This window comes from Eleginops maclovinus, chromosome 5 (assembly GCF_036324505.1).
Source record: "Eleginops maclovinus isolate JMC-PN-2008 ecotype Puerto Natales chromosome 5, JC_Emac_rtc_rv5, whole genome shotgun sequence".
NCBI lineage: Eukaryota > Metazoa > Chordata > Actinopteri > Perciformes > Eleginopidae > Eleginops > Eleginops maclovinus.
The window spans coordinates 2,490,275-2,504,090 of NC_086353.1; the positions used below are offsets into that span (position 1 = coordinate 2,490,275).

General features: G+C 40.2%; 1 protein-coding gene across 1 annotated transcript in view; it reads left to right on the forward strand.

Annotated features, from left to right (window-relative positions):
* meis1a (Meis homeobox 1 a) overlaps positions 1-7,220 on the forward strand; it is a 36,503-nt gene extending 29,283 nt beyond the window's left edge. Inside the window, exons 10-13 of the mRNA XM_063882928.1 lie at positions 1,876-1,934; positions 4,504-4,593; positions 4,766-4,879; positions 6,564-7,220. Coding sequence (XP_063738998.1) covers positions 1,876-1,934; positions 4,504-4,593; positions 4,766-4,824 — 208 coding nt within the window. The 3' untranslated portion in view covers positions 4,825-4,879; positions 6,564-7,220. The remainder of the gene's footprint in view (positions 1-1,875; positions 1,935-4,503; positions 4,594-4,765; positions 4,880-6,563) is intronic.
* The last annotated feature ends 6,596 nt before the right edge of the window (positions 7,221-13,816 follow it).

Here is a 13,816-nt window from a genome sequence, read left to right on the forward strand (position 1 = left end):
ATCAGTATCTCCCCCTTCTTCCTCCTCCTCCTCCTCCTCCTCCTCCTGCTGCTTGCCTTTTTTTTAGTCCTGAAAAGGCTGCCGTGGCTTTTGTTTTGCTGAAAAGGAAACAGGGTCGTCCCCCACTTTTCTTTTCTTCTTTACCCCCCTTCTCCTCCCTCTTTTTCCCAACAAGTTGAAATGGACCCATCCCTCCCCCGGGGGTGAGGAGGAGGAGGAGGAGGGTGAGGGTTGTGGAGGTGGTTGTAGGGGACATAAATCAAGTGGGGAAGCACAGAGCTTTCACTCCGGGGCGGGTCAGGAGGGGTCGACAGGCTTTAAGCTGAGGAAGACCAGAGCACTCCTCTACAGAAGAAGGGGGGAGGCAGCAGAGGGAATATGGGGGAGTTAAGGGAGGCGGGGGGGTCACAGAAGGTGCCAGGTCAAAGGTCACACATACCAGGATGATGGCTTTCAAGGGTGTACTTAGAAAGGGACATGTATGAAGCACCGCTCTTCCGCGCAGCGTCACCTGCGGGAAAACCCTCTTCTGAAATGTTCGGCCCGTTGGTGACATCAATAGTTTTTCATTGTTTGGCAGATGACTTCATTTTATTTGTTATACAGCATTTGTTTAAACTAAATGTAAATCAGAACTTGAGCCAATGGGATTAAACTGAATATAGAATCAAATAGAAAGCCTTTATTGTCGGTTATACAGAAATATACAACGAGATTTCATAGTTTAACAGACAAACAATAAATACAGGTACACAATCATACGAGGGGTCATACAAAATGAAACCTACAAAAAGCTATAATATAAGCTATATAGGTTTGTCTTAAAGTGCATATGGGTTGGGTAATTAAATAATATTGCAACAGCCTCGCGCCCGGGGTACAAACTGTTTCTCAGTCTGTTTGTCCAGGTTTTAAAACTCCTGATTATTTAGCTCAAATCAACAGTTTTAGCCGCTGGGTAACAGTCACTTAGGGTTATGCTTCTTTACTGAACCACTAGCAAATAAAAAGCTTTTGGTGAAAATCGTCAAACAATCTAAGTGTATACATCTTAACCAAACCACAGCTAATAAGGATCATTTGAGCTCCTGGACAGGACTTTTAGCTTCCAGTGGTTTAAGTGTATGCTTCTTATCCAAACCACTTCGCTCATAAAGCAGTTTAGCGATACTGAACCTGAGTTTAAGCCAACAGCAATCTAAGTTTATGCTACTTAACAGAACGACTAGCCAATTAAAAAGCATTTGACCAATTAAACCCACGTTTGAGCTCACTGAAACCAAACTGCTGCTGATTATATTGAAACAGTAGGCCTATATGAACTAACTAATGGAAACCAAACTGCTTTATCTGCATATGCATTTGTTTCCTGTGCTTCTAGTTATATTTATATATAAATTAATGACATTTTTAAATGCAATAAATCAGTCCTCTGCAGTCCACGGCTCATTACCTATTATGGACATTTGTTTTTTTATTCGCAGACACTTTTAGCACATTAAACATTGAACAGAACAATTTGTCTGTTAACATAAATAACCCCCCCCCCCTTACCACATTTTTTAATACATAATAAATAGATAAAATAATAAATAAAATACAAATAATAACAATGAAACAGGAATACAGTCAATTCAGAGTATTAAGACATTAAAGGATATGCAGAGTAATGCTCAATATTTTAAGAGAAACAGGAAGAAGGAAAAGTATGGGACTCTCTCCCCCCCAGTGGACCCATCTGTGTCAGGAGTAATAGTAATTTCATTTATAAAGAAACGTTTCTATTTAAGCTTTACACGCAGAGCATTGAAACAGCTCCACCCCATTCATAAACCTATGTGTTTCTCCCTCCCTCCTCTTCCTCTGTTTCCTCAGGTTCATCAACGCGAGGCGGCGGATCGTTCAGCCAATGATCGACCAGTCAAATAGAGCAGGTAAACAAATAACAACAATACCCGATGAGTGCTGTGATTGAAGAGGCTTTGTTTATTGATGAAGTCTCAGGGTAGCCGAGCTGACACACATTTATTCAAAGGGTTAGGGTTTATCCAAATTTCTGAAACCAGGATGTGATGTAGTCATTTGCAAATCTACTATACTATCGACACCTAGTCATATCCTGAGTCCTAAGTGCATGTAAATAATAATAATAATGATAAAGCTTTATTTATAAAGCACTTTTCATACATGACAAGTGCTTTACAGAAAGGCATACATATCAAGTTAAAAACAAACAACAAGAACAGATGTGTAAGACCTTCAGATACATGCAGCACAGGATAACATTTTAACAGATTAAGAGATGCATGCTAGCAAAGGGTTGGTAATATAATAATAAATCAGCTTTTAAAAGACCAACTTAACTGGGATGTTGCTATTAAAACTGTTATATGAATAACACAAATTAAAACCCTTTAAGACCAATGAAACAATATAAAAGTGGGTCAATAATAAAGACTGAAAGACCATTTAAAAGGAGTGCGTCGCTGATCAAAAGCGAGTGTCACACTCCTGCATCCTAACTTTGCAAACCTAAGATACTCCAAACACATAATTGAATGCTGTAAGAGCATGTAAACACACTCCTGCAGCTTGGATTTGTGAACCTAAGATGCTCCAAACACGTGATCATCACTTGAGTCCTTACTGCATGTAAGCACACTCCTGCAGCCTGATTTTCGAGCAGTAAAACAAACTGAAAAAGCCTCCGAGGTGAATTCCCGCCCCCCCTGCTCTCTGTGTCTTATGCTCCCTCGGCTCCTCTCCCGGTGAGTTAAAGCGAACAGAGAAGCTTAAACTCCAGGATTGAATGGCCTCTAAACCCCGGCAGGATTAGCTCCAGACAAAGACGCTAATCGCTTTGACTGACCACTCCATTGAACATTTTAACCTGGGATTAAAACAAATAGGAGCCCTGGCTAAAGCTAGGGCTAAAGTACCGCTAGCCTTTTGGCCCCGGAGCTTTGTCAGCCTTTACCCCGGTGCTGACTTCCACACAAAGGCGTCTTTACACGGCTGAGTGACGACGATGAGAAACTGTTGAAGACTCTGAGTCCTGGGAATGTGTTCTGTGTACATTTTAAAAAACATCCCTCACTTCCTCTCGAGATGAAACTTTATCGAGCTAATTTCCCCCAAGAGGATGACATTTTATTTCAAGCTATCTCATAATTAATTAATGACTGACCCCCAGCTCCTCTTCTCCCTCCCTCCCTCCCTCCCAAGATCAGATGATTAGAAAAAGGATAAACAAGTTGAGAGATTTCATGCAGAAAAGTAATAAATAACACATATTAAACATGGAGTTCAGCAAAGTTATTTTAGTATTAAACGGTGAAACTGAAGGGCGTTTTATTTTATTTTAGTTTGTGTTTAGGGTTTTTTAGTTTGTTTGTTTAGTCTCACAATACTTTGTTTTTTCATCCTTTTTATGTATTGACTTGGATGAAGAAAGATCTCATAAAATCATATATAAATCATAGTAAGGGGGCTAATTATAACAAAATATGAACATTAACACGTTTAGATTGCATTGCTTTCTGACTTCCTGTGTGGCTCTAATCTCCAAGTAAAAACAGCTATAAAAGAGGAGGAAATGGTGCATTTTTTGGGACATTTTAAAGGCAAAATGTATGAATATATATCAATCATGTACTGTTGGAGTAAACCTTTTGGCATTTCGGTAGTTGCCATGTAGATCAGAGTATGAACAAGACATTTTAAGGCCACCAAAATAAACATTCATGAATGCAAACACACTGTGATGGTGTTATAGTGAGACAGAAACACAGAGAATACATTGCTAGTGACCTGTCAATCACAAGGTAGCCCCATTTGCTGCTTTATGGTGTAGTCTAAATAGGACCGTCATTACAAAATAAAGAGAGAAGACTTGAAACCAGCATTCGAGACGAGTTACCTGTCAGGATTTGCCAGAATTGCAAGGTTTATGAATGTGCTGGGATTGGAAAAAGCGTTGGTTTATTAAATGTTTACTTTGTGGACAATATTTAAGGTGAAATTGACAATTTATGTAATTACGAGCTCTGATAATGGCAACTTGTAACTGTAGCTGCTGAATCTTATTTAGTTTTTGGGTGTTTTCATTTCCAATATTTCTTCCTTTCTTCTGGGCCATAAGAAGCCACAAGTTAGCATGTTCAATATGTTGTAAATACAAACCAAAACTGCATAAATATTAACGTTTTCAAGAAAAAATAAGTCAGCTTTATTCCTTTAGATCAGAAATTTCAAAATCTTTGTAATGTTTCCTCTGGAGAGCAAGAACATCCACTTTGTAATGAAAGATGTTCCAGCAGTCGTTCAGATATTTCACTTTCAAACCACCTCCCTATAACGAGAGGACGGGTCTCTCCGGCGTGTGAGACAGACGGCAGCTGTCACACCGTCCCTCCAGCTCGCAGTGTAGGGGTGATGTCATCACTGTGGGACAGCCGGCAGCCAGATAATTAAAAAGAGTAATCTCTCCCCGCCTGTCCGCAGTGAGCCATGCAGGACCGTACGGCCCAGATGGTCAGCCAATGGGAAGCTTCGTTATGGACGGACAGACACACATGGGAATCAGACCACCTGGTAAACACACACACACACACACACACACACACACACACACACACACACACACACACACACACACACACATGTTTTTAAGTGTCACTTTATGAGTTGTTCACTATTAGAAATCATGTTTAGCACGTGTCTGACATCGATGTTTTACCTCTGTGTGTTTCTGTGTGTCCTGCAGGTGCTATGGGTGGTGTCGGGATGGGGATGGGTGTGGAGGGACAGTGGCACTACATGTAGCTCCACCAGCGACACCCTGCAGCCAGAGGGCACGCCCAGTGTCCGGGAAAACACCGTGAGTAACTCGAGTCAGCTGTGTCTGGAGCCAAGTTGCTCACATTACACATTTTTACCTGCTGCTTTTGGTATCCATACATACAGGTATATCTGTCTCTAGCATGTCTCTCTCCACCCCTTTAAAGGACATATTAGTATTTTGTGTCTCTCCTGGGACATGTCTCCATGCTTTAATGTTCAAAAAGCTCTTTATGTTTCTCATACTGCCTGTACTGCAGCACCTCTTTTCACCCTCTGTCTGAAACCAGAGCCCAGTCTGCTCTGATTGGTTCGCTGGCCGGCTCTGTTGTGATTGGTCCACTGCTTAGAGATGTCCCGCCCCTTAGCCTATCACATACAATGTGTTGGAGCGCGATTGTTACATAGTGATGTCACTACAGTAAAAGATACTTAAAGTAACAAAAATAAAAGAAGCTATTTTGCAGACATTTCTGAATAAAATGTATAATTGGATTATCTTTATTCATGCATTCATTTATTTCTCTATATTGCAATCCAGTTAATGAGTGACTTTCATAATGATTTATTGATTATATTCTGTATTATAAATCGTATTCCTAACCTAGAAGCTCAGTATCTACCTCTTATGTTGCAGAGTAGAAGAATAAAGTATTGAGAAATGGAAAAACTCAAAGTAAGCACAAGTTAAAGAATGTTACATTTCCTTTGTTACTGTGCAGCACCGCAAGAACTGATAGAGCAGGCAGAGCGCTGTGAAACAAAAACAAGACGTCATAGGAATCTCTCTCCTCCCATCACAGAGCTCTGGGCTCCTCCTCGCTAATTAAAGCATTTCCATTTGATTTAAAGGTCAATTAATCCTCTGAGATCCTCTCCGCATTCTGTCTAACGAACTGATCATTAGCGAGGGACGCACAACGCTCTCATCTCTTTATTTCATTACACCGAGTCCAATTACTCCGTAAGCAGTTTTCATTATTAAGCTGCAGGAGAAGGGAGGGAAGGAGGGAAGGAGGGAAAGAGGAAAGATTAAGAGGATGCTAATGTGTGGAAAGGAAGTGGAGAGGAGTTAGAGATGGGGGGTGAGGAAGGGGTGAGGAGGAGATGAAACGTGGTCAGTGAGACGGCAACATCACTTGGACCAAAGACAATTAAAGAGTCTTCAGAAGAAGCGTTTCTTTCTTCCCCGCTGCCATTACTGAGCTTATGGCTCTCGGGAAACAATACACCTGTCAGCTGGGATCGGATGCAGTCATGCATGCAGCCGACACACACACACACACACACACACACACACACACACACACACACACACACACACACACACACACACACACACACACACACACACACACACACACACACACACACACACACACACACACACACACACACACACACACACACACACACACACACACACACACACACACACACACGAGGAAATGAGCACTTCAACTTCCCCAGAAGGTTAACTTATTTTTTGTTATTAGTGATTATTAAGTGCAAAAAGGAATTCTGTTTGCTGTGCATGTTTGTGATCGGACATGACGACAACACCTTTTTATCTTACTGGAAAACAGAATAGAAATAGAGCAAAACCAGATGTTCAGAGTCTATTTTTCCTTCCAGATCTCTGATTGATTTGCTTCATCCTCCTCAGTTCAGTTTATCTTTACGTTGACTTCCTGTTGACACGTTACCTTCTGATTTCTCTGCAGGACTCCATCAGCAGACGTCCTCGACCGGCGTGGAGCAGGACCCCACGCCTCCTCACCCACCTCCCCACAGCCCTCACCCCTCACCTGGCCTGTTAACAGCTGACGACCACCGGAGACGCTCATTGGCTTAAGAATCAGACTCTGTGGGGACAGACGGAGACACTGGAAGGGATAATAAACAGTTGTGTCCTCCCTCATGACACTGGAGGATTTTTCTGCATCAGGACATAAACTTCTGTCTGGATTTAATTCCTGTGATCCAACAGATCTACACTCTCTGGACTACGACTACAGAAGCCTCAAGTGGACATTTTGACACCAGCAGAGCTTCCTTCTCCTCCTCTCCAGCTGACCGACAGGAAGCTGATGTCTGTATGTCCCGAAGCGTTCTTTCATGACGCGTCAACAAATTGTTTTTCAAGAGGCTGAATCTCTGATGAATGGACGGCAGAGGTCACGTGACCGGGCTGTTTACCGCGGACTCTCAGAGGACGAGAAACGTACGGGCGCCGCTGCTGCCTTTTTGCTTAATATGCTGTTTTCAAGGAAAGGACTTTCACTTTTCACACTGTGTGTGTTTGTCTTTTTTTCATAGACTTCTATTTTCCCTCGAGCCCCACAAACCCTTTGAGTTCTAAAATAAAAAAGTGAAGCAAACGTTGTTCCTCCAAGTATTTTATTTTTGGCATTACAGTCAAACTCTTCAGGAGTTATATGTTTGTATATGCTGAAGCGTAAGTGTTTATGTGTACCTTTTATGCTCAATTTGAGGTTCATTTTTGTTATTTGTGTCTTTGTCTTTTCACCCTCTGTCTGAAACCAGAGCCCAGTCTGCTGATTGCTTATAGCTGGCCTGCTCTGTTGTGATTGGTCAGCTGCTTAGAGATGTCCCACCCCTTAGCCTATCACATACCTTGTGTTAAAGCACTAGCCAATACAAGCACGGTGTGATGTCATTATGTTCCGGAAGTGAAAAAGGAGTCAGGTTTCAGGCAGGTAGAGAAACTCCCTCTGGAGGAAACACAGGGATTTTCGCCTTTGCAGACCATTTACATGCACTAAAGTGTATATCACACACTACAGGAAAGGGAAAACCCCCCCAAAGCATAATAGGGGCCTCTTTAAGGAATTTAACTCAGATAAGCACTTGGGTCCACTTGAGAGTTTTACATGTTCCTGTACTCCTATTTTCCTCCTGCATATTTCACTTGACGACATTTTGTTTGATAGTTGGAGGAGATTAAGATTTTAATTCAAAACTTAACCTCATAAAATATAAATGCATACAGTATATATATATATATATCTTTTTACAGTAATGCTTTAGGTCCTTTACTTTTCCAACAACTTCCTGGAAATGTCAAAACTGAAGTTACCAATAGATGCACACTGAAAGACGTTACACAGTCCTGGATGTGATTCGGCCTCACAGATGTTGGCAGATGTTAAAGTTTGAGTCCTTCACAGTTTTTTACTGCTACAAGAATCCATGTTTTTTTTGTTTGGTTATGAAGGGTAAACGGGGCACATTTTGAGACGTTTGAGGCTGCTTATATCACAAGTAATTGTTCTGCTCCCAATCTGAACCGTTAGATCAACTTCTACAAACTAAAGAAAACAAGAAGTGGATTGAAAACACGTTTCTTTATATGTTTTTTGTTTTTGTTTTATGACTTGTAGTTTATTCAACAACACAAAACTAAGTTATAGAAACCTAGAAATGCTATAGAGGCTAGACTTTGGATATTTGAGTGTTTCGTTGCTAAAAAGTTGTTTTTTCTTCCAAATTAATATTTTTCCACTGACATTTTTGCCACTACACAGAATGTCTTCATGGAGTCAGACATAGAAAACACACATTTAAACCTTTATATGTATATTTTAACCCTAAATATTGGTCACCATTTTATTAATTTTCCATTTTTGAATGCCAACATGGCAGCTCACTCAAACTAACCTCAAATCATCACACTGGAGGAGTCGTTGGATTCCTTTTTTAGATGGAAAGAGCCAAAGAACCTTCAGCAGAACTGAGGGAAACTAAAATTACAACTTTAATTTGTAAGTTTTGAGAGCTTGGAGAGTTTTGCCAACAGCAGCTGGCTCCTTCTGGCTCTGTTTTAAACTAAACCCCACCTACCAAATCGGTCACTTCACACATGCATAACTCAGAGAAGTTTTCTAGTCCTGCAGCACACTCTTCCTCAGGAATTTGACTGACGAGTTGGAGAAAAAAGAGGGGAGATTTTACGTAAATCTGCTCCCAACTCTTAAATGGAGAGATTAGTTCCCCCTCACGCTCCAGTTGTCCTCGTCAATGGATGTGTTTTCCCAATCCGCTGGGAGTTTCCTAGATACACCTCATTTCAAAGCTGTCGGCCACAAAGAAGATAGTTTATCTTCCTCTTAAAATCAATTACTTGAATTAATTTGGAGCCGGCAGTAGAGAGGGCAGATTATCAGTCTCCTGCAGCAAACAGAACTTCTTCAGATGGTCTTTTGTGACTTTTAACCATCTTGAGATCATTTCTAAAGCAGAAAACCCCAGATTTGTAGCAAACATGAGTCCTCAGAGCTCGCTGTGAGCTGAGTGACAGGCGGCAGATTGAACTCCCATGTTTGACTGCCCTCTTTAGGGGATTGTGCAAACTGCCTTCATCTCTGTTTTTTAAAAGCTAAGTGTGTGATTAGCCAGTCAGAATCAAACGTGCATCACTTAGAAATGCAAAAACAAATATGAGATTAAAAAAAGGAACAGCATGTGGACGTCTCTGGAGGCCGTGGCTGGGGTGACAACAACACAGCGGCAGCAAAAATAAATAACAGGACATTTTTATTTGAGAAAGACTTTTAAATGACTTTAAATGCAGATGTAATTTCCCACAGATTACACAGGGATTGAATGCAGCGTGTGCACATGCAGGAGCTTTATTACAGTTAATGCTATTACCCAGTGTATACACACAATAATATACAGAGACCACTCCAATTTAATATAAAATAAATAATTCAATAATAATAAATAAAAAAACCATTTAACTCAAAGACATACCTAAAATGATTAAAGACGAGGAAATGATAATGCTAAGGTGGTCTCTGAATTTTTTCCGGGGCTGTATATAGAATAATATTTAAAATTATGAAACATATTTTCATATTTTTAAAACCATTTTGTGTTTTTTTAAAATTGGGTAACATGTCATTTGTTGCTTATTCATTATGACAGCAGTCTTAAAATATTTATTTAAATATGTACAAAGTACATTCAAGATTAAGCATGTGCAGTTCAAACACAAAGTGAATTTATAAAATAAGATTCATTTTTATAGAAAAACTCAAAAGCTACAAAAAATGGCTCCACACTGACAACCTACATAAAATACGTCAAAAGCAAATAACAAGTTCAGCTTTCTACTCTACTGAGTCGATTGAATCTATTTCAACTACCGAAGTGTTCGATAAGAATAATAAACACTTCCTACAACACTGAGAATGTTGGTTTAAGGGATTGCTCAGACAGTATGTAGACCTTTGCCCCTGCACTGACCAACAATTTTGTGGGAAACCCCTTATATTTCATATTAAGTCAATAAATATGAGCTCTTTTTAAATGAATGAATGAAAGCAAGATTGAATCCTTTGTTTTTGTTGCACAAAAAGCATCAAAGAATATCAAAAGAAAGTCAAAAACCAAACAGGATAGCACACTGTGTGTGTGTGTGTGTGTGTGTGTGTGTGTGTGTGTGTGTGTGTGTGTGTGTGTGTGTGTGTGTGTGTGTGTGTGTGTGTGTGTGTGTGTGTGTGTGTGTGTGTGTGTGTGTGTGTGTGTTCTCTCAGCAGGAAAGTATGCAGCAGATTGCTCAGATGGTGATAAATTGGTCCCGAGGAGGAGCTGAGCCCAGGAGATGACCCCCTCTGGCTGCAGGCAGAGGTAACGAGGTTTATCTAAACAAACCCACTCCTAATTTGGACTCGAGGAGCAAACGCTAGTCTGAGCAGACCTCAAATTCCAGGGAGACATTAATCTGCCTCCTCCAGGTCTGGACCTGTGACCTGTGGGTCCATCAATACTCAGATCTGTGGGATCCAGCAGCACCGAAATACAAAGTTGGATAATTTATCGCCTTTAATTAAATGCTTGCTTCAGGAGGGATTAAATGTGTTTCCCCATGTGCGGGGTAAAAAGGGGAAGGTGTTCGGTGTCGGACAGAGGATCCAGACACTCGGGGAGGATCATGGTTACCTCCAGAGAGGAAGTGGAGGAGGTGAGGGAGGGAGGATGGGAGGAGGGGGTCAGTTTACCCTGACAGGAGACCTGGAGGAGAGGAAATCCACCTCATTTATAAAAAAAACCAATCATGTGTTCACCTGAACATGCAGGTCATTTACAGACTAGGTTGTCTGCAGAGGTTAAATTAGGAGCAGAGCTAGAAGTTCAACTAAAAGGTTGAAATGTTCCTTTACTTGTTGAGAAAAGCCTCTTAAGATAAATAAACAATGTATAAATCTTCTTGGATCAGCTGGAAACTCGTACAAGACACACATTTTTTTTAGAGATTCTTATAGAAACACAACAAGCTCCTTAGGAAAATGCTAACTGGAATAGTAGCAGGAAACTATAGCAAGTCTAATAACAGCAATATCTCAGGGCAATTACTGTCACTTGAGGATTGACACACCAGTGGTTTCATTATAAAGCTATAACACATTATTCCCAATATCAGCAAAAGGCAGCGAAAATAGTAAGAAAACTTAAAGCTTGCTAAAGTTAGCATCAGCTGACGGTAGCTTGTTGGACTCAGTCCTAACGTTAACGCTAAATACATAAGTAACCAATTCAAGTAGACCCCTTCATCTCAACATATAACATTATCTGTTAGTAAAAATGTATATAATGTGAAAGCATTACACTTTCCAAAGTCACTTTCAAGAGAAAACGGTGAATGAATTTCATTTGGAAAAAGGCATTTTTGCAGACGCGCGCTGCGAATGGAAACCTAATCGATTTACTCTCAAGGTCATCGGTTCAAGTCCCCGGAAGACCAAGTGCTACTGAGGTTTACCTGGGCAAGGCACCGTTCCCTACACTGCTCCCCGGGCACCATACATAATGGCAGCCCACTGCTCCTAACACTAGGATGGGTCAAATGCAGAATGTACATTTCCCCTTCTTCTTCTTCTTCTAAAATAATAACAAGTCAAGTCAACCAAACCATAATTTCACATTGACACAATCCACAAAAGTACGGTGTGAAGTTACATCGACTTAACTTCACAATTTGTACTTTGACCTTTTAAAATTAATGTACATTTTCTGAAAATATTTGGAGTGGAGTGTTTTTGTAGAGTTGTAAAGAAAAGGATCTAAATACTGTTTTTAAAAGCAGCATTTTAGCAGAATAGGAACAGCAGAACTGGAATGAAAATGCAGGGGTCAGACGGACTCAAACATCAACCTGATGAGAGTTTTAAGTGAAAACACAGTCTGAAAGTTTCCATCCATTTCACTCATAATCCTTCATGTTGTCCTGTCTGCAGGTCTCAGGTCAGATTCATTTCTCTGGCGCAGAGGAGGAACTAATGACTCTCAGTGACATGTAATCTGCAGCTGGGAGGGAAAAAAAAAAATCAATCAGCTTAATGAGAGCGTTCGCCCGCAGCTCACTCTTTCACCACCACCATCACCATCACATTCACCTCAATTAGCTCAGCTCGTTAGCGGGGGGCGGGGCCTAAACTGGCAAGACAGTAAACACCACGACCGACTTTAAGACGCCAAGCGGAGGAAACGTGAGGCCTTCTGAGTACTAATCAGAGCTGGAAGTCCTGCATTAAAGTGAAAGGATTTTCAGAAAATGTACTTAAAGTATTAACATTTCCCCGTTAGTTGTTAACTATTTTATATATAATTATTTTTTGTTTATTTTCTATGATTTTAAATACATTTTAATTATTATGTTTATTTCAATTATTATTATTTTGTAAATAAAACAAATTATTTATGATTATTATTTATTTTCTTTATTGTTATTTCTATACATTAGGATTTTATTTTACATATAAAAACCTAAAAATAAATAAATATAAATAAGTAGTAAATAAAAGAATATTGCCCAGCAAACATTCACTTCGAACTCTTAATAAATAACATTATTACGTATTTAATGTCCAAAAATACTGCAATAATGTGTTGCATTTTTACTGCGGATCCAAGAGGCTTTTTCAATAGTTTATTGAGCTGAAGAAGCAGAATCATTTTGTCAACCCATAAAGGAACAATTCTTCTCCAGTTTATCTGAAAAATGTAAAAATGTTTCACTGGACCAGAAAGGGTTGAAAGATGTAAATCTGTTTAACCCTTTAAAAGGGAGTCAGACAAACAAAATGTCCTCACTGAGTGTGTGTGTGTGTGTGTGGGTGTGTGTGACCTCTGTTTGCAGTAAACTCTCTGTGTGACGATCCATCACAGCAGCAGAGCGTAGAGAAACAGGAGCGAACGTAAACACTGAGGAGAAGGGCGATATAGAGTTCTGCACAAGGCTCCGGCTTAGACTTTTTTTTTAGGGACAGCAGATACAATTTATAATATATGTACAGTTATTTTGTTGTGCTGTACTATAGGTTTTAGTGCATGTAAATGATCTGCAAAGGCTTAAATCCCAAAGTTCCCTGCCTGAAACACCTCCATTGGACTCCTTTGTTGACTTCTGTTACATAGTGATGTCACGTCACTATGTAACAACCGCACTTCCATTGGCTAGCGCGACGTGATTGGCTAAGAGGCGTGACATCTCTATTTGGTCACAACAGAGCCGGCCAGCTAACCAATCAGAGCAGGCTGGGCTCTGGTTTCAGACAGAGGGTGAAAAGAGGTGCTGCAGTACAGGCAGTTTGAGGAAAATAAAGAGCTTTTTGAACATTAAATCATGGAGACATGTTCCAGGAGAGACACAATCTACTGATATGGACCTGGAAATGAGCAGAATATGGCCCCTTTAAGACAATACAGAGGGGGATTTCTCAAAATGTCAGATGGCTCCTTTAAAAAAACAAAGCTACAGATGCTTCTAATTAAACTGTAAATGTAGATAAACTGTGTTCATTTAAACCAAGCTGAGAATGACCCTTTCAATAAACAGCCCTTCATCTGTCTTCAGAGTCCAACAAGTTAATTTCCATGAACTTTTTACTTCCCCCTGTGGCCTCACATACTCTTCCTGCAACCTCTTCAACTTTGACACGGGTTTGTCTAT